Below are 21,576 nucleotides of genomic sequence, written 5' to 3' on the forward strand. Positions count from 1 at the left end.
CGCTATCGCTAGTTTTATTTTCATCTTGTGCGATCACGCCTTTCTCGGCCAACTGTATCGCATGCTAGCGGAAATTAGGCACCTCAGTTCGGTGACATTCAAGACAATAAGTTCTATCATCAAGCTCGCAATCAACACAGTAATGTTGTTATCGCGTCGTGTCACGCTATTGTCATTGAAATGTTCCACACTCCCCAATCAAGGCATACTGAAATGTTCCACAATACCCAATCAAGGTATTTTGAACTCTCTCTCTCTCTCTCTGATACTGCTGGTGCTCCACACCAAGTCAGTCACCCACGTACGTAGTGTACCTCTGTGTGTGTGCGCGCGCGCGTGTGTGTGTGTATTTGTGCGTGTCTTTCTGTTTGCCTTGTCCTGCGCGACACGTCGCACTCAGCGCTGAAGTGGAAGCTGTTAATGCGACGCCAGTCAGGAAATCATCATCTCCTCCACCTATACTCGATTCCTATGGATGCGCTGTATTCTGGCCCCAGATTCGCCACGCCGCTTAGTGATGATCCCGCTCATCATCATGGTACCTGTTTCTCGATCACTCGCCGGGAATAAGCATACCACTCACCTTGAAGCGAGAGGTACACCGCAACTTCCGATTAATGATAATCGCATTGTATCTTCGCCTATCCTCACGAACGAGAGGTAGATGCACGTCTCATCCGTGGGCTTTTGGTCTTGGCTCAGTTGTGCAATCCCATCTTATATCATCCTATCCCTGCAGTGTTCAAATCTAGTGATAGCAACTGTGAACGCCATCACAGGTCGAATGTCGAGCACGGTCATCTCGCCCGGGCATATTACGAGGTCATTGTCAAGCGTTATTGCAAATGCTTCCTGTACGATATTGCGCCAAGTTCCGCTTAGTATCCGCTCACGCACACTGCCACAGTTACCTAGATTGGCATGGTGTGCTATACTCCCGGGCAGTGTGTCCGTCACCCGAAGCATTGTGAATTAATTGTCTGATTACCTCGATGCTAGCCACGGCTATCTTTCAAAATAATACCTCAGCGAGGCACTGTCCGACAGGTGACCTATTCAATACAAAAATGGTAGCCTGATTCGGAAATAAAATGTATCTGTGTCTGGTGAATATGTCAACATAAGTAGACCTTCGCCGACGGAGATGGTTGGCTTTTTTTCTCTGCTCCTGTGACAAGATCGGGACTGCTGACACATCATCACGAACTCGAGGTAGGTTAAAAGTAGACCTTCATGTAATTTGGGTTAAAATTGCCTTCTACTCCAATGGGGTTGCAGGCTTTGTCAATGTTTGTATGTACTTATTACAATTTGGGTGTTGTTCACTCGTGACCCGATAGCGAAATCTCATGATCTTTCTTAAAATAAGATTTAGCCACGATTTCCCCGTGTATAATGTTGTTCGTGCTGCTTGAAGAAAAGGCTAACAAGTTCTCTAGAGACATTCATCAGGGAAATGCGGCTCAATATTATTCTGTTTAGTACTGGTGCGTACTGGCGCAAGCTATTTGAAGCGGCATTTCTCTTTATACGAATATCCAGTATGGTCACTTGGTTGCCAGTGCATGTACAAGTACAATCAACTTGGAGTCGTGATTACCGGTACGTGTAGATGATTCCTGTAGCTTTGCAGTACGGAGAGGCTCAATAGGGGGGGGGGGGGCTAATAGCTAAAAAGGTACATGTATGGGCAAATATGCCAATCGCGGAGGTTCTTCATGTACATGTATAAATACAACAATTTCGTGTACGACCATAATTGAACGAGTTTTAACAAATGAAGCACGGACCAATGTGTGACCTCCAAACCCATGCGCGGCCGTAGGCAATCAAACAAATGCTTGCGCCTGGCGCGGGAAATCTTCATTGGGCTTGGTATCTCAAAGGGCAACCTGTTCATGCCACGTTTGGCTAGTAAATGACTCTTCGTATAGGCCGTCGGCATTAAAACTCCGATCTTCTGCGATCCTAATACGCACCCATGCGCTTCGAAAGCGCATGATATATTACTCTCTGACGTTGCTCCACCCAAAGGTTATCCAAAATCCATAATGTGGTAACGCTGCTCCCATAGAATTCTGGGTTTGAGTGATGCAAGTGCTTTTCAGTGCGAGTGATTTTAAACTGCCGTCATTCTGAGATTGCTCAGTTATTTCTCCACATCTACATGTACATGCATACTTGTAGCTAGAGTCCGTGTACTCTTGCTAAAACTTAGTACAAGTATGCGGCACTTGGCCTGTTTTTGTCTACCCCTGATCGACCTCGCCTCGGGCAATACCGGTCCACAATTCATGGTTCGTGTACCAGATAGAAGCGACGTGTGCACACACCATTACATTGTTTTACGTTTCCTGGATGAATACCGCTGAGAATGATTATCATATCGACTAATTGCTGTCCCAATTGATGCCGTTGTCGACTTTCGCCCTCGTTGAGATGTTGAACAGCACGGTTTTGTCTTCACAATGCGACATTACTCGGAGCGATAATGAATTCCAATAGGACCGCCAAGGACTCAGGTCAAAGCAATAAGGCGACAAGGAAAGCGACATGGTCTATAATGGTTGTGCGGGCAATCGCCTTGATCCGACCCTGCTTTGGATTTGGACAATGCGGAATGTGGGGCTACGAGTTTGGAACTGCACTAGAAGTCTACGCAGTGTCCAGCATACTGCGCACTGTGCAAAGCAAGTACTTAGCGAGGACTGTAGCAAATATAGCAGCACTTAGCCAAGCTCATCAGAGCTGAAGAATGTTGACATAACATAATAATCTAGATCCAACATCCTCAAATCAATGATTGTACGAAAAACTGCGGACCAGGTCAACACTTAATATGGATGATGAAGACTGGATGCCAGCATCCGCGCAACAATCCTTGCAGTCCGCTACTGAATCCATCATGCGTCATTGTGTGTGTGTGTGTGTGAAGTAGTAGTAAATACAAGTAGTATGTCTGTGTGTGTGCGTGGATATGTGGGTATGTACAGAACTGCTTTGTCCTGTGATGTGTGTATTGTGTGTGTGTGAGTGCATCTATGGGGATGGGGAAACGTCATGTTGTTGATAAAAGCGTGCATGTGGACAACCATACATCAATGACGGCTAATAACTGATAAACAATTGGGGAGAGTTCGTTTATGATCTGCATTCTTGGGTAGAAACTAAGTCTTCGGTAGAGGTGTTTAGTTTTTTTATTTCTACCCAAACGGTATTATTCTACTTTCTTCTGTCAGGTTTGAGCCGTCTCAAAGTCTGCAGACGTTAATTAAGAGAGGTACTTGTGTAACAATGAGCTCTGGTTTCCATAAAGTATAGCTAACATCGTGCTGTAAATGTCAATAAACAAGGGATTACTCGTTTTGTTTTGCAACTCTAAGTTTTCATGGACTGTGCGAACCCACCAGGAAAGCAGAATACAATATCCATTGGATATTGTGCCTCATGAGTGCACACAATCCATGAAACATGGACATGTATACCGGGCACCGATTTACATTACACAGCCTCCGGTATCCGAAGAAGATGAATACTCAATGATGCAGACAGCCAGACTGTTTCGGCCAATGAGGCCTCATCAGTGCAACTCCGAGCTTAAAATAGGATTGAACTGTCAGCCATGGCTACGAGAACCACAGACATTAGGACAGCTCGATGTACTAGCGCTGAGAGTGCTAGAAGCAGCGGGCAAAGCATAAAGGTAACCAGCGCAAGTGCGTCCTATTGAGAGTGCTCTACAAGATCGAAATCGAGGAGCGAAATACTCAATGATGCAGACAGCCAGACTGAAAAAGAAGATGAATATGTACTTTCTCGCTGTTATAGACGTTGTTTATGGACGTCCCTCAGTAGCTTCCCTTGAGGGTTTACCTAAACTCATGCTCTCGCGACTCTGGGCTGAGTAGCGCACGTCAACCATGGACTCTGGTCGTTTTCGAATCCTGCGTCGCGTTTCTACCAAGGCGGCGAGAAACGAACGTTAGAAGTACTATGCCCTTCCCGGTATAATGGATATCGATTTTGGTCTCTTCGGACTTCCAACCGCAGGTTAGTCGTGCCAAAAACACTTAGTCGGTGGTGACAATATCAGCATGGAACTTCTTCATGTATGTGTACATGCTTGCTCCTGAACCGTGGCGGTGTCAGGAAATGCTGCGACAGGAGAAAAGAAGAGAATTGCAGCAGCACTTCACCAAGGTCACACGCAATGAGCGGGTATTGTTCGGAAAGAGCTCTCCGCGCGCTTTTAGTCTTTTCTCTTGCAGTTCTCAAGGCCTGGGGTTTATGTTCATTGCGTAGACGAGAGGGGTGGCATGTTGCTGTCAAAGGTGCTCTGGTAATATCGCTACAATGCAACTACGTCCTTGCTCCATTATCAGCGGTTGTGCCAGCACTGGCAATCTTGTGTATGATATCTCTACAATCATGTTGCAGTCAAGTGCTCTTGGAGGAATCGGAAACTTGTCACACGGAAATAGCTTGAAGAGTCTTTTTTCCAAGAGTTGGAGTTAAGTATGATTATGTTCAAGAACAAAGATTGACCTCAAAGGCCTGAGCGACCAGCCTACTTCCAGGCTTGAAGGTCGCAAGGTGAGGTCAAAATAATAATAGTGATGCATCGGATATCTGGCAGTGCCTGGAAGTAACTACACTTGTAGGTCTGTGCAAGATGAGCTTTTGCCTGCCCAGGTACTCCAGAAGTGTCATGTTTATAATGTTGTAAGGCTATGAGCACCATCCATGTTCTGCCACAATTCAACGGATCATCGTCCAACGTTTTCTCATGATCTAGGCGCCATTAGTATAGTCCACTTCAAGGGAATTGTCCATCCCGGACGTTGCATCCAAGACAAAAGAACATGTCCTCAACCACTTAGCTGAAGGTGTCCGACCTGGGTTGCTGCGACGTGACTTGTATTCGCCTCAGACACGTGTAGGTCGCAGCGTGTGTATCTGTCATGTACATGTATGACAATGGAGCGGCAGAAGTTCGTTTCAAACAAACTCTGATTATTGAAGAGCTACAAAGTCATGTTCATTGCACACATACATGTATCACGGCTTGGACCATCGTTCGCTCTCCCCGTCTCCCCCCCCCCCCCCCCTCCTCACATTTCCTACTTCGCACGCAGGTGGGGCTGGAGGTATTAAAATTAGGAACTTCGAAAGTGACTTATCCACTTTCATACTACGCTAACAACCTTCATGTACAAGTATGAGATGCGATTCGCAGTTCATCTCATCACAATCATTATGGCCATTGTGAGGCGCATGGGACGGCCAAAGCGTCCGTGCTTTATTGTTCTATGAACAGTAACGCCGTCACGTGCGCAATCACTGTCTTGATGAAGACCATTGGTGTACAATGACGCTGCTCTGAATAGTGCAGGGGAAAGCTCTACATCGCCACGTTGTCCCTATATTCCCTGTCTTGTTTTATGTTTGTCTCCACAAAATCTATTGGTAGGGCCTGTGTTCGCTCTTTTCTATGTTTCGCTCAAATGATGAAAATTGTGACGTCAGAAACACCGGCATGGATTGTTCTAGTCTCATCTTGGGAAGTGCTGAGTCTTCGATGCACTACATCAAGTTATCACAGCGCCGTTCCGCACCCCATAATCACACAAGTACCGTTGCACTCCGGCATGATCGTTGCTTGCTGATTACGAATAATTTTTATTGAAAAGAAACTATTTTGGGTACACACTACAGATACTCACACGGAGTCAAACAAGGGACGGAAAGGATATTCATTATAATAACTCAGCACTACAGATACGTGTGTGTTGATGGACCAGCAGGGTGCTTTACCTACCCAGCGAATAGTGAAGGAGGACGAGTCGCGCCAGAACAGTAATTCATGTACTCAGTAGTGTAAAGAATCTCCTCTTCGCTCTCTTTCTGCATTGGAGTGAGATCCGTTACAGGGAGCGTGACCGAAACGTGCACTATTGTATTGCTCAGCTGGCGGTGTCTAGATCTACATAATATACAAGTACATGTTGAGGGCTGTCTTGGGCCGTATTATCATTTTAAAATAATTATTTGTAAGTGTACAGGTACATGTACGTGTATTGGCCGTGGTATGCGGACACGTAATTGCACAAGGTATGGCCACCCGACCTGATCGTTTCACAGACGCCTCATGCTGTGAGGTTAATTCGATTGTGCATGACAACAAAATTAATAAAATGCTGCTAAGTGTTTATGATCACATCCCTGTTACTGTAGAACTTTGTAGTCGGATGAAAGTACATGATGGAACACCAATATCGTGTCCTTGTTGACAAGCAAAATGAATCGGCTTGAGACAGTCACAAAGAGGAATTGATGGATGATCTCTGTGTTGCACTGAGTGTGCGCCACTAGGCACTCAGCGTAAGCAATGGCATGAACACTCTGCGTGCTTGTGCTACACAGGGTACAGCCGTCACTAATAGTACATGTAGTAACGTGTGCAGTGTGTACATTGTAGTCATTGCTACTGCACGTCTTCAGGTTCTGCGCGCGAGTACATACATACATGTACGATATTTAACTTCAATTTAAAATTTTAATTTGTTGTCTGAAATATGATGTGCTCTAAGGTTTATGTAGGAGAGCCAGGCCAAGGTGAGGTGAACAGAATTTAGAAACAAAAAGCAGTTTCTTCTTTATTGGACAATGCATGCCAGAGGTTGAGTGTCTATTGACATTTTGGAGATAAGAGAGATGGACCGAAAGTACCGATAAAAGCGCCCGAAATTCTGTGAAATTGCTGTAATTCTCCTCTCAGTGCTGCTCTCGAATTCTGCAGGGAAAAGTGGTAGCCGGATAAGGCTGCTCACTTTGATCGTGTAGAAGCCATAGTTTCCCAAGTACACCATTGCTATTACCGATAGTACAGTGCTAGCAACTGGAATCCGACCCCTGAGCATTGCGTTCACATTCTAGCGGTCTCTATTTTCGTAATTTTACAATCCCGTGTTGGGTCTTTGCGATGTGAGCGCACCGCCCTGGGGTCGGATTTCAGTTGCCAGCATTGTAGTAGCCCTTGATTACTGTAAAGCGTGAAATTTTCGCGGCGTTTTTAGTTCGCGTTTTCAGAATCCGGACAGGTTTGCGAGGTTTTAATTTTGCTATTGCAGAATGGTATTCTTGCTATACCTGTGGCATTCTTGCTAAACCTTTCATGGATCTCCTTTTCGCGCTGTCTAAATTTCGCGATTTCCACGCGGTCGCGAATTTCGCAGAAATTAGACCATTGCAATAATTTCACGGTTTACAGTACCCATCTCTTGGAGTCTTTCCATTCTGTTTTCCACCTGGTGTAAATGAAGTTGACAGGCACGGAAGGAGCTAAGAAGCGTGGGGACGAGGTGGCCGAGTGGTTAAGGCGATGGACTGCTAATCCATTGGGCTCTGCCCGCGTGGGTTCGAATCCCATCTTCGTCGTGCAACTTTTTTTGGTCCGTTTTTCCAGGGTTGTGAACGTCTCCTAGTACAGTATACATGTAGTACAATCATTTTACTTATGACATGCATAGCTCCGTGGTAGACGTCTTCCATGATATTTTTTTCCAATACCTCAGCCTCAGTTCGACTTTCGATAGCATTCATTGCAATTTCCTTCAGTACGTTACCACTATTACGATCCTTGCGTAGATTTAGTGTCATGGTATTCACTAACCTGTTTTTGAGCACCTCTGCTCGTTTGGTCCTGCGAGTTCACGCAAATGTACATGTATAAATATAACAAACAGTCCCACCATATGATTGTATAATTATGCTCCTGCCTCCAGCCATAAGCGTCCAGTCGCCAAGAAACCGGAGTTTTTTTTTGGGCTCCATACATAATTTTATTTTCATTATTTTATTGGTTTGGTGAGACTCCCATGATAGGTATCCATTTACCTCTGGAGAATCCGTAAATAAACAAAAAAAAACAAAAAACAAAAACAAACAAAAAACCGAACATTCTGATTTCTGCGTTGTCCAATGATTTAATAAATAGGCCATGGCTGACGAGAACAAGTCCAGAGTTGCAGCACGGCTTTGGAATACAAGATCCAGGTTGGGCAGGGCGTTGTGCCTGAGGCCGAAAATTTCACTCGCCACTACGTGCACATACATGTACATTTACATCTACAGAAAGCGGAGGTACGTGTCCATCATAAATTATATTACGCAATGACAAATTGCGGACACTTCGGAGGTCAGGGACACACCAAAAAGAGTGAACATGTCCGTGGATCCTTTCAGGAGCGCCACACCATCAATGCACAATGTATTGTCCCAACCCGGTCCTTTCGAAAGACCTACAAGTATAAGTAATTGACGGCTGGCAGGGCTCTGCAGCTCGGGAGCTGGCACTGGCTCAAACCAAGTACATGTAGCACGACCTTTTAATTAAAAGGCTAGAGGGCATTTTCACTTTCGTATGTTTTCTGCAGAGAATTGCCACTGGCAGAACCCGCAATTGCACTACAATAATGGTATCACAAGCCTCCGATGCATGCACCCACATACATTTACAGTACGTGTATACTTAGTTCGTTTTTGAGAATACATGAAGACTGCGCTAGGACTGATCAGCTACACCTACATTGTACATTGTACATGTATACACAGCAAAAATATTGACACGGCAAGCTATCGTCACAAATGTGAGCATGATGACGTCATCCTCATGAAATGCAATCCGATGCTTTGTTTCTGAGTGGAATGAGGTCAAAGTCACCTAACACCAGTACATGACTGGAGGATGTAATTGTGATCCGTGCAAGTTACACATTACACGGTGTCCTACATGTACTTGGGTACAATGGGCGTTGAGATACATGCAGACACCCATGCCAAGAGACTAACCCAGTCGTGTCACATACAATGTACATGCCGTCATGTGCACTGACAAGTGATAATGGCCGTACAGTCATGCACATGTATGATGTAGATCTACATGACCATGTGCCAGTACTCAATAGGCAATGGTGCGCTGGACTGAGCCTCGATGCCTGCAGGGCGAGGTAGCGCCAACCTCTCGAAATGTCAAGCTACTCAGAACGCTACTCCAACGCCGCTCCAACTTTTGATTAGCTCCAGACTCTAGATCGACCCCTGGGGTTTCTCTCTTTCTGATTCAGATGTGCCTGGAGCCCCTTGCATGCGGTTTGCTGTGAAGGTCCGTCGGGGATGTGACCTTATTCGCCCGTTTTATATCCACACATTCAAGAAGAGGCTGTGAACAAGGGGTCTATAAAACACTCTAGAGCTTCTGAAAAAGCTGCCATTTCTCTTGCACTCTGTCCTTCTCGCAGACTGTAACGTTGACTGAATCTGAGCGCAAAAGGCATCGGAAACAAGACCAATTATTCGGTTTCTGGCGAGTATACGCACTGATGAGCATGACAAATCACTGGCAGCGCTTTCCCGCTGTTCTGCGGATAGTCACCATGCTTATTGCAATGTATGTGGCGGAAAGTGTGGAAGTCGCTAGCCAAGGCGCACCACTGGCGATCCTGGGCGATCATGCTTATGGAAGTCGCCTGGTTCGCTATCCGGAGAGAGCACATCCGACTCGATGCGATCAGAGCAACAGAATCGGTGGTCCAAACATCAAGGTGAGAACAGATAGAAATGAGACATGGCTGTACTTTGCTCGCTGAATAATAACTTTCTAAACTTTCTCTTGCTCTCATGTCGTCTGCACGAACACAAGGTGAAGTACATTCTTCCGCTGTACATGTGTTACTGATCTGTTCTTTTATTATCAAGGCAAGCCAAAAGATTAGTTTACCAGGGCATTCTCCTTCGCATTACTGACTGTGAACTATAGTCCAGGAGTACTATTCGATACATCGGGCACCCATTTGCGAAGAAGAGGTTGGTGAGACTTCGGCGATACTCACCCCTGGGTGACTTGGAAGAATGAGTATGAATGCGAAGTGTATCGGGGAATGCATGTAGGGCGATAGTGCGGGTTCGAATCCCAGGTTACGCCTGAAAAAATAGGAGAATTGAAAAAATTATAACATCCCTATGCTTTTTTTGCCTAGTCAAGGCGGTATGGTAGACGGTGTCGTATTACCCTCGACCGTACCTGTCCCGTACCGTATCGTACCATCAAAGACGGCTGGCCACAATATTCAAATAGGGCCCTTCAAATGCAAGATCATAACGTGAAGCAACTAATTTACTTGGAAGAATTAGTATGTATGCGAAGTGTATCGGGGGATGCATGCAGGGCGATAGTGCCGGTTCGAATCCCAGGTTATGTCTGAAAAAAGGGAGAAATTTATAAGAAAATTTATAACATCTCTATGCTTTTTTTGTGTAGGTCATCAAGGCAAAAAAAGTATAGCGTAGGGCCCTGAGCCGCAGGCTAGACGACTACGAAGTTAGATGAATTGAGGTAAATTTTGGAAGACGATAAATAGCGCAACGGCAGCTCGGTTAAAGAGGATTCCCTTCGAGCTGCTGTTCCTTACAACATGCGAGTTCATTTACCTTACATACGCTATCAAGTAAAATGTGCTGTTAGTACTCATCTCCATATACATGTACACTCATTGTCAGATCAATATCCATCACCATGGAATTTGCTGGAGTAGTAGCATACCAGTAGACGTCCGATACCGACCTTTCAAGTGTACATTTTGCATTCTGGACCCTACTCCTTGTGTGGTGCGAGTGGTAACACGAATATGCGAAAGTTTTAGTTTACTCCTTGTCACTATGCCTGAATGGATCGTGGCGATAAAGAAGTCTGAAGTGTGCTAGAATTACCTCTCTCCATGTACATGTTGTACATGTAGTATACGAGCGTACTGCAAAGTATTCTCCACCCTCTGCCGGACCAATTATTCTGGGAAAAGTTATCTTCAGGTTCTGATTTCCATGCCCTCATTCAAGGGTGGCAAAGTGTACATGAACATGTCGATGTACATTGTAGATGATATTTCCCACGGATACCTGCCGCCGGGCGAAATTTCTCTTCTTGTGAAGCGGCAGATAGGCGAAGATCTCACTGTAAACGTATTGCCGGTTTGAAGTGTTTGTTTTGCCGACCCAACTGTCGGCCCCAAATAATGTGACTGCTGGAATGTCGCTTGGGTCCCAGCTGCGGGTGTGTTGGCACGAACACGTCGTTGACATGGACCAGGTGATCGACACGAAATGCATTAGATCGAATGCACCATGGCGGGTATTCATAGCTACTACAAAACACACAATGCAGCAAGTCGAACTACTTGGGCTGTCTTGTATACATCGCCTAGATTAATGATTTACAACATGGATTTCTAGGCCAGAACCACTCACAGGCGATCGCCACAGGGGAGGAATCCGTCACTTTCGGAATCGTACGGGGAAAGAGAGACAGAGAGCAGCCAAGTTGAACTGCGAAGAAGGCTAGAGGCTCTCAAAGCGCTGTCCGCCCGGCTTGGACCAGGAGCATTCCTAAATCATGTATGTCGCTGCGAAGCATGCAATCCGGGCATTTCTGATGGCTCGTGTGGCCCTAGGCAATGACTGCCCGAGGCAAAATGCTGCACCTTGCGCAAGGACAATTGGGATTGTTACTCGATCGCCAAGAGCGAACTATTCGAGATTGTTGAGGATCTTCTTGGCGCATTTCTAGCCATAGAGTGTTAGTAAGTAAGTAGACTATAGAGGGATGCAGCGTGAGTTTGCGATTTTAACGTGGCCCTTGGCGCGAACTGCAGGTGTGTCGGTGAGCGAAGATGACCAGCGGAAAGACTTCAACATTTAAATTAAGAGTCAAGTTCCCTTGGTCTTGGCTATCGCATTTCCAAGCCTTGGCCGCGTTGCAGCCATGACCAGGACTGAAGTGCTTGAACCTATCCTCACGTGCTTACACCAACGACATGAATCCGTTAACTCTCAAAGACATACAGGCAGTAGTTTTAAACAAGAAAGATGGAGACTGTTTCCCTGGTGACGAGGTTTAATGACGAGGTTTATTTAAGTACCAGTGCTACAGGGGTAACAATTCCGCGTGGAACTGTGTCTTAGCGATGCACCCCATGTGGCACATATCGGTTACAACTTCAATACGTACTAGATAACACGTACATGTATACACTTGTACATGTGCGGGCGTGTACGTCTTGATAATACTCTGATATGGGATTGCGTTGAAGGAGCCACTTGAGAGCGGACCGTGTGCATAGTAACACAGCATCAAGAGCGTACTGCAGCTCTGGTGGAAGGTACATATCAGTAGCTGTTGGACACATTAGACCCAACTCTGTTGCCTATTGATGATCATAGCTTTACCCTTTGGCTGTCTACTCTCCAACCCGAGCAGTAGTAGACATTTACACGGGGCTTTACTGGTGACAAAATGCAAACTCTACCAGGCCAGAGGCACGTCTACAGAATGATGACAATACTGGCCAACTAGCAGTGTCTAATTAAACTTGCAACGGCATTGATCAGCCCTTGGCTTAGTAGAATATGCATGCAAATATTTAAATCGTCTCAGTGTTCTGCAGAGCGCTGGTCGAGTGCTGCTACCTCATAGCCGTGTAGCAGCTCAAGAACCATTACATTGTGATTATGCAGCCGGCGATACCCTCATGATAGCCGCGATGTGTTAGGTACATTTGTATTTTTTGTATTGTATTTTATTATTTTACTTGGGCATTCCCAACAGACCCTAAGGTCTTCTTACAGGGTGCCCAAGATGAATGAAATTGTTAAGTTCCTGGCGAAATGAATTGGGGATATGATTTGTGCGAAGGGATTCGGGAAGCGCATTAAAGCGGTCAGCACCAAGGAATGAAATAGATCTGTATCCAGCTTGGGCTTGCACAATGGGTAAGGAAAGGGAATAATTGACTTGGCCGCGGGTTACTCTGTCTGTGTGAGCGCAGTCACGGCGAAGGGAGAACATGTCAGAGAGGAGTGAACTGCAGATATTGTGGATGCAACGGAACACGAAGAATACGACTTGAACCACTCAAGAGCATTTCCACGGATCTTCAGATTGTGAAGGTCATCTATTAGCGTTTGATGGTGGACGCGGTCAAAGGCTTTGCTCATATCGAGCAGCAGTACGGCCGTATAGTCTCCGGTATCCATGCTTCTCTGCCAGTTGTTGATGGCAAGTGTTAAAAGGTCCTCAGTACTGTGGTTCCGCCTGTATGCAAACTGTTCATTTGGAATTGCTCCGGGTGTGATGGCCAGATGGTCGTGAAGCTGCTGGAGCACTAGTGATTCCAAGACTTTGGAGATAATGGGCAGTAGCGAGACTGGGCGATAGTTGGAACTGTCGTAGGGGTCGCCTTTCTTAAACACTGGACACACAGACGCTAGTTTGTAGGCTGACGGTACCTTTCCGCTAGACAATGACTGGTTGAAGATGGAAGTTAAGGAATTGGCCAGCTCGGCGGCATGGTGTTTCAAGATGTAAGCTGGTATGCCGTCTGATCCAGATGCTTTCGTGGTATTCAATCGTTCGAGAATCTTCGTTACTGCTGCTGTTGTAACGGGTTGGAATTCGAGAAGGCAGTTGTCTAAACAGTCGTCCGCCGGAGTGTCTGGGGTCGTAAGAGCAGCGCGGTGTTCATCATGGACGATATTGCCTAGGGTATCTGACAAAGATGAGAGGGAGGCTTTCGGTGTGGGGTGGGATTTTCTCCTTCCAGTTAGTTGATTCAGCACTGCCCATTGGAGTCTAGGATTTCCTGTAGCGGCACTGAACTTATCTTTGTAGTACACACTTTTCAGTTTGCGGTTTAGTAAAGTTCCTTGACGACGTATTGCACGATACTGCTGTCGGAGGCGGTCATCCATGGGGTGCTTTATTAAGGCGCGGTGGGCTGAGCTTCGTCGATGAAACATCTGTTTCAGCTCTGGGGTGACCCAGGGCTGGGGGCGGGGTTTGGAGTAAGCTGCGCGCTTCTGGGTAGTAGTAGTAGTAGTAGTATTCTTTTATTTTCCATCGGAAGCCTCAACAGTGATGAACACAACTCTTAAGAGGGCCGATAACAGAGTAGAGGGGTGTGGGGTGAGAAAAAATAAGAGATATTTAAACTAAACTAAACTGATACTTGGAACATTAAAGCAGCAGTAAGCAGTAAGCAATAAACACAGGTATACAATACAAGCGATGCAGATCAATGAGGCCGTTTGCTGAAAAGAAGATCAAAATACTTCTGAAAAGACGCTGCGTCTTTAAGCATGGTCATAATGGGATAATGCAAGAATTAAAGAGATGTTTTTTTAAAAACGAATTTAAACTAGGAACGCAGTAAACACAATTATACAATGCAGGCGGTGCAGATCAATGAGGGAGTTTGCTGAAAAGAAGATCAAAATACTTCTGAAAAGACGCTGCGTCTTTTAGCATGGTCTGAAGGTGCTTAGCAAATGTAGTGCGGTGCTGGGTGCGCCACTCCACAGGCAAAGAATTAAAGAACAGGGCAGCACGATTTGAAAAGGAATTGACACCGTCAGTCGTCCGGAATTTAGATATTGCAATAGCAGCATTAAAAGAGCTTCTTGTTGTCCTAGGGCCGGTTGAAACTTGAGGGAAAAGGTAGTAGTAGTAGTAGTAGTATTTATTATTTTACTAGGGCAATCCCCACAGACTGTGAGTCTTTTTACAGGGTACCCTAAAAGGTCCGTCAGATTTGGGAGAGGGAAAACGACATGATTAACATGGATAAATTTAGCAATGCTACGAATAAGGTAATGTTCAAACGGATCAATCGACAATCTAGCTAACAGCGGCATGACGTCGTCTTGTAGTTTCGAGCCACAAGACGACGTCATGCCGCTGTTGTGGGTAACGAATGGTGCAAGATCATCTAGTACTGTCATGACACTTTGTTGCCAGTGGCTTGCCGCTGCATTTAGAGTATAACCGCCGGATACATCTGAGGGGTCAAGGATGTGTTTGAGAGCTGCAGACGTTACACTACGGTCAAGGTGAGCCAGGCTAGGTTGGCGTCTTCGAGAGAATTGCTCGTGTGGCTGTTCAAAGTTGGCTCTACTAACACGGACAGAGAGGCCAATAAGATGGTGGTCGGACAGGCCATCGACGCTAGAGGAAGACGGAGCAGCCGTTGTCATTGTTGTCGGTATGAGTGCAAGGTCTAGGCATGACTGACTAGGAACTCTGGTGGGCTGTAGTATGACGTTTTGTAAGCTGTGGTCAGCGCAGAGGCCTTGTACATAGCGGGCGTTTGGGTGAGGTGGGACAGAGAGCATGTTGACATTGTAATCACCGAGGAGGAGGATGTCCGGACATGTCGCGGAGGCCATCTGCACGCTATTGTCGAGCTGCTCCCAGAAATCCACATGGCTGTCGGGAGCGCGGTATACGCAGCCGATGGATAGAAATGGATTCGTTCGGCTATGGGTGTGCAACCCAACGAATATGGTCTCTAGCCTGTCGTTGACTTGAAGTTGCCTGGATTTCAGTTGTTCCTGCACATACATGGCAACGCCGCCACCCTTTCTGCGATCAGCTCGGTCCCGGCGATAGAGAGTGTAGGCTGGTATAGCAAGATCGCAATTCATCACAGTAGAGTCCAAGCATGTTTCACTGATTGCTAGCACATCGATTCTGTACTTGTACATTATGCAATGGATTTCATGAGTTTTATTTCTTAGGCTACAGATGTTGATGTGGGCGATGGTTAAGCTCTTGATACACGTACATGACTGGGCAGCCGGCATTCCAAAATTGATATCATGCAAACAATCTCTTTATGGCAGAGTCAGCCACCCAGTATTATAATGTCCTGTGTTTCGATAGATGCAAATCCACTTCACTATTGAGTAGGCCTTTCTAGTGTGTCTCCCTTTGTCAAAAGCATGTTACCGACAAGTGTTCACCTCCCCAGTGTCCTGCTTTCTCTAAAGAATACTGGTAGTATCATTGTCTGCCCCAAGAAGCATCCAACTGTGCTACGGAAGTGGAGGCGTAGCAGATCTACACGACGTACCTGCGCCTGTAGCTAGATTCGGAAACAGTCCTGCACGTACACGTACCTGACACTTCCGTAGGAACATGCTAAACTCGTCAAGTCCTGACTCATCTTCTCCTTGCAGAAGTGCGTGTGTTCGCCTCCGAAGTTATGCCCCCCCCCCCAGGACCTCATACACATGCTCTCCATGTGACGCTTCTCCTCATTGGAACTTTCCGCACCTGAGCCTTCCAAGTTCGAAGGTTGTTGGTTTACGCTTCGTAGATGTGTTGGAGCTAGGTGTCAGGTCGTCGAATGTCTCAATATCCTTGTCAGATTTGTGCCTTGTTGTCGTCACTATCTGACGCTATAATTATCTCATCACTTTGGTGGACTGTTCATGACTAGAAACTTATAGGTCCTTTTCTCTTTCCATATTTACTTAAAAATGAAAAAGTAAAAGTAGGAAGGCTTCCAGCGGTTTCCTGCGGTTCCATAAACAGCTCAGAGTAGAACCTGTGAACCTGATGAATGCCGAAACGTTGTAATACGTATTGTGAAATGAGTTGAATTATTGCAGTATTAATGGAAGACAGCGTGTGGGCTCTACTTTTAACTACTTAAACAAAATTGAAACTTTAATCAAGTGGCGACAAACAAGCCTTGATTGCCCTTGTTGTCCTATACATAAACGGTGTGTCGACAGCAGCAGCAATATCATAGAATGGGAGGCAATTCAAAAGGAAAATCTCTTTCAAATAACCAAGAATATGCATGTAGGAAAAGGAGGTGCTTTGCATGGGGAGTGCACGACGGAGTGAACGCGCACACAGAAATTCCGTTTACTTTGACGCCACTCTTTCTAGTTCTTGTCGCATTGGAACTAACATCAATTTTCCTCCTGCATTATTGTGCTGCACAGGACCCTGAAGAAGACAACGCTATTGCACCATTATTCCCTGATGCCGCCAAGGTCTGTCTCAATGCATCCAGTGGCAACGCAAACAAGCGCAGTGCTGCGTCCAGCTCTCTATGCGTGGAGCTTTGCAAGCTGGACTGCCTGACATTCTTTGCACAGGGCAAGATCTGGCTGCCGTGTCTGCTGCAGGGATGCCCCGGTGATATCCTGACCGATCGTCCTCCACCCAGCCTGGACCATGCTATCGTCACCTCTGGAACAATCACAGTCCCTTTAGACCGTGACAGCTCCATGCCGTCGTCCAAAAACTCTATGACATCATCGACGGATGCCATGATGTCATCGACAGCCGATGATTCCCCAAGACATACTAATATACAGACTTCAGCCAATTCAAGTTTTCTGATTGATGTCAAATCATTGCTGTTGAGCTTGGGAGGAGAGTACTCACCTCGGCAGTTCATTGCTGATGTTACAGTGCACCAAGTGTATGGCAGTGTAGAGTGCTACAGGAAACGGCCAGCTGTGGTGAGCAGATCATGGCCATCGCAGTATCCTGGTCAGGAGTGGAGAGACAAAGCCCCTGGACTTGCAGCTGACGCTGCCAGTACGAACCCTGCTGCTGAGCACGACGATCGTGAACTCGGGCAAGGCAACGGGGGACGTGTGCGTGTCCGCACTGTGGATCAAACCTCGCCTAATTCCCAGAGCAACCCGCCGACAGAATCGGATCTTGCCACCGTGCAAGGAGTATTGCCGTTCGGAGCTTTACCGCAGCGGCCGGGCACCGCTAAGCTGCTTCATGGATGGCTGCAACGGCAGTCGCGTTCGTCTGGACAAACGAACGGCTCAAAAGCAACCTTACATTGTGTTCCCGTGTCACGCACGCCCTGTGAGTGTTGGCATTGATACCAGTGTCCTGAGACGGACCAAGAATATCACTTTCTTTCATTCGCGTGCCGCCCGGCAACAAACCCCCGGCCTCGGCATGAAGGGAAACGCCGAGGTGACGTTCGATCTCGCCCGAATCCGGGCCAATCTGGCCCGTCAGTCACCCGGTAAGCCATTCGACATGCTGTCGGCCAATGTTGGACTCGTCCCTGTGCACAAGTCGGGGTGCCTGTGGACGTCAAAGGGCAGACTGTACCACGTCAATAGCAGCGGTGGCAGCAACAGGCCGCAGCATTTGTCTGTTCAGGCACGGTTCAGCGTGTTTGCGGATGGCGTATTCGTTGAAGCCATCAGTGTGTCCGAACTGCTGAGCAAGGAAATCGTTGCCTTGCTGCGATCATCAGCACGGCACCTGACACTACGGGTGGCGTACAACGACAGTCTTTCGAAACGCTGCACTCGTCCGGCCTGGGCCGATATTGAACTGCAGCACACCTCACAGCTGAGTCTCTTAGATTGTCAGGCACGTTGCGCTGCGAAAATCGAGTCCGGCATCGCGCCTCTGAGCTGCTTCACGGGGACGTGCCCGGGCCGAGTAACGCGCACCAGCTTCCGCCCATTCTTCTGGGTTGAGCAGGCGGCATACGGCGTGGGAGTGGACACAACGGAGGGCAAACCCTCGTTTCGCCTCGGCGGCCAGGGCCAGTATCTCAAATGGGGCCTAGGCGCCCAACCGACCAGCAGCATAATGTTTGATTTGCATGCACTGCGCCGGCATAACATCACATTCAACACGTTTTCAAGCTACGTGGGTATAGACACACGCACTGTATGCAGTTACCACCGTGGACAAGCTAACTTCCGAGTTTACTTAGACAACAAGCTGGTGTATGGTCGACGGCTGCTGCACGAAGTCGAGATGTTTCACCTGTCCGTCCGCGGAGCTCGATGGCTGAAGCTGGTCACGAAGTACTCGGATGCCCTGGACATTGAGGGAGTGTGCGCGCATGCAGTATGGGGCAGCGCACGACTCTGGAACTTATTAGGCTAAGCAGCCAGCTCCAGACAGACACCTCTATCATTCATTATCTTGAGTTTACAAAGAATTGATACTTGATTAATTATTGATGAGTTATGTGCTCGTTGTTATATTTCTCTCAGGAAAATGACGTTTTCAATTTTCATGCCTTTTTCATTTCCATGCCTTTTTCAATCATTTTTCATCGTCATGGGAATGGGACATTTGACGCTTTACATGTTGGAGTTTTTGTTCCCGCACCTTTAACATTACCGAACACAAAATTCCCGCTTACAGCATCAGTTGCTAGGAAGCTGAGAGAGAGAGAGAGAGAGAGAGAGACACACACACACACACACACACACACACACACACACACACACACACACACACACACACACACACACACACACACACACACACACACACACACACACACACACACACACACACACACACACACACACACACACACACACACACACACACACACACACACACACACACACACACACACACACACACACACACACACACACACACACACACACACACACACACACACACACACACACACACACACACACACACACACACACACACACACACACACACACACACACACACACACACACACACACACACACACACACACACACACACACACACACACACACACACACACACACACACACACACACACACACACACACACACACACACACACACACACACACACACACACACACACACACACACACACACACACACACACACACACACACACACACACACACACACACACACACACACACACACACACACACACACACACACACACACACACACACACACACACACACACACACACACACACACACACACACACACACACACACACACACACACACACACACACACACACACACACACACACACACACACACACACACACACACACACACACACACACACACACACACACACACACACACACACACACACACACACACACACACACACACACACACACACACACACACACACACACACACACACACACACACACACACACACACACACACACACACACACACACACACACACACACACACACACACACACACACACACACACACACACACACACACACACACACACACACACACACACACACACTACTACTACTACTACTACTATGTACAACTGCCACAAAATGGCCACGTCGCTCCCAGAAGCGGGAGACAACAGCGAGAAAAAAGAAACAAGGAGAATAATTGAGGTGAAAGGGGACCGTTCTACACATAGCTAGTGTTTCTGTCTACGGCGGCGGGTGAGGTCCTGCGGGCGGGAGAATCGTTCGTTACATAGGCTGCATTGAATGGGCAGATTAGTCCTCTGGTCCTTTCGCAGTCGTTTGCCTCGAGTACAATTATGGCGGTTAAAACCAGCCTGACTCTTCATGCAGCGATCACAGATCGAGCAATGGTGCTGGCAGCACACACACACACACACACACACACACAGGCGCACCGTTTATGCTTGCATCCGATTTCGGCTTTCACCGGACAGCTACATGTACATGTGTCCTATGCGATTCTTGAAAACTCTGACTCCAATAATTATTCATAACGTTGATCCTGAAGAGCGATTTTCCCATCCGTTGGATTTAACGAAACTATGCCGCTTAACTATTGATGTACAACGTATACCTTGAATTGAACTACTATGGCTGAACATCACGTGACCCATTCTAACTTCTAATTCTGTTGATGAATCAACTAACTTGAAGCTTTATCCCTAGAAAAAAAGGAGAAAAACGAGGTACAGTGTACCGTAAATGAAGAACACTACTCGCTTTAGAATAGACCACTACCTTTTTATTGAACACGGCAGGGCATATAGCTCAGTGGTAGAGCATTCGACTGCAGATCGAGAGGTCCTTGGTGCAACTCCGAGTGTGCCCTGGATACATTTTTTATTCCATTTTTTTCTAACCAGATTAGGTTAGGGGCCGTCCGGGGTTACCGATTGTTTTTACAAAACGAAAAGTTTTAGTATTTTTTCAAACTTCGGTATGGGACATGTGGCACCCTACCGGTATTCCGACCGGAAAAAGTATAGTATGAAATTGTTGCAGAGGTACAAATCTCTCTGACGTCATACATGTAAATCCGGCCTAGTCTGGGCAAGATTATGACGTCATCATGATGTCTCCAAATTTAGTGCAAACTTAGTAAAATATGAATAAATAATAAAAAAATAATAATAAACTTCAAGCTGTTGTAACTCGGAAACTGCTGCTCCGATCAGCCTGGGACCTTCACCATTGGAATCAGTGCAGTTTTCGCTGCCAGTCGTGAAGTTTTCATTTTAGGGTGAACTTCCCCTTTAAGTGAAGAGGGTGTGTGCTGTAACAAATTCTTTCCGCTTGCATAAATCTGGATAACGAGTACGAAAAAATATGGCTTCTAATGCGGAAAGTAGACGAAAACTACTACAGTGCATTTCAAAACTATAGACGCGTAGGGTTTTTGAAATATTTCAAATTTGGCTGGTACTTTTTGGGAATAGTTTTCGGAATATTGCTCAGGATCGCTCCACAATTACTCTCATATAGTTTCTAAAGGATTGGATAACAGACGCCCAATTTGGAAAATTTTATGCACAAAGTGATCACAGATTTTATGTGGTATAGATGCTGGCATAACGGTTTTTGCCTAGGTACGCGTCTATAGTTTTGAAATGGACTGTAGCATAACACACCACACTGAACCAGGAATCTTCATGCAACTGCAAACACTGGGGGTTGGACACCAAATGATTGA

The 21,576-nt window shown here is 46.5% G+C and overlaps 1 protein-coding gene and 2 non-coding genes across 3 annotated transcripts; all 3 read left to right on the top strand.

Moving 5' to 3' along the window:
- The first annotated feature begins 940 nt into the window (after positions 1–940).
- LOC135826702 (uncharacterized) lies at positions 941–17,748 on the top strand. The gene is made up of 3 exons (XM_065339302.1): positions 941–1,212; positions 9,300–9,602; positions 16,843–17,748. Exons 2-3 carry the CDS (start codon positions 9,381–9,383, stop codon positions 17,746–17,748), a joined length of 1,128 nt encoding a protein of 375 aa, XP_065195374.1. The 5' UTR covers positions 941–1,212; positions 9,300–9,380.
- Trnas-gcu (transfer RNA serine (anticodon GCU)) lies at positions 7,356–7,437 on the top strand. The gene has a single exon. It is a non-coding gene; the product is annotated as a tRNA-Ser (tRNA).
- A 2,895-nt stretch (positions 17,749–20,643) lies between the features above and the next one.
- Trnac-gca (transfer RNA cysteine (anticodon GCA)) lies at positions 20,644–20,715 on the top strand. Its single transcript has one exon. It is a non-coding gene; the product is annotated as a tRNA-Cys (tRNA).
- Positions 20,716–21,576: the final 861 nt, after the last annotated feature.

This window comes from Sycon ciliatum, chromosome 10 (genome assembly GCF_964019385.1).
Source record: "Sycon ciliatum chromosome 10, ocSycCili1.1, whole genome shotgun sequence".
Taxonomy (NCBI): Eukaryota; Metazoa; Porifera; class Calcarea; order Leucosolenida; family Sycettidae; genus Sycon; species Sycon ciliatum.

Coding starts and splice junctions, on each gene's coding strand:
- LOC135826702 (XM_065339302.1), top strand. CDS start 9,381: ATGAGCATGACAAATCACTGGCAGCGCTTTCCCGCTGTTCTGCGGATA. Junction 9,603..16,842: donor TCGGTGGTCCAAACATCAAG/GTGAGAACAGAT, acceptor TGTGCTGCACAG/GACCCTGAAGAAGACAACGC.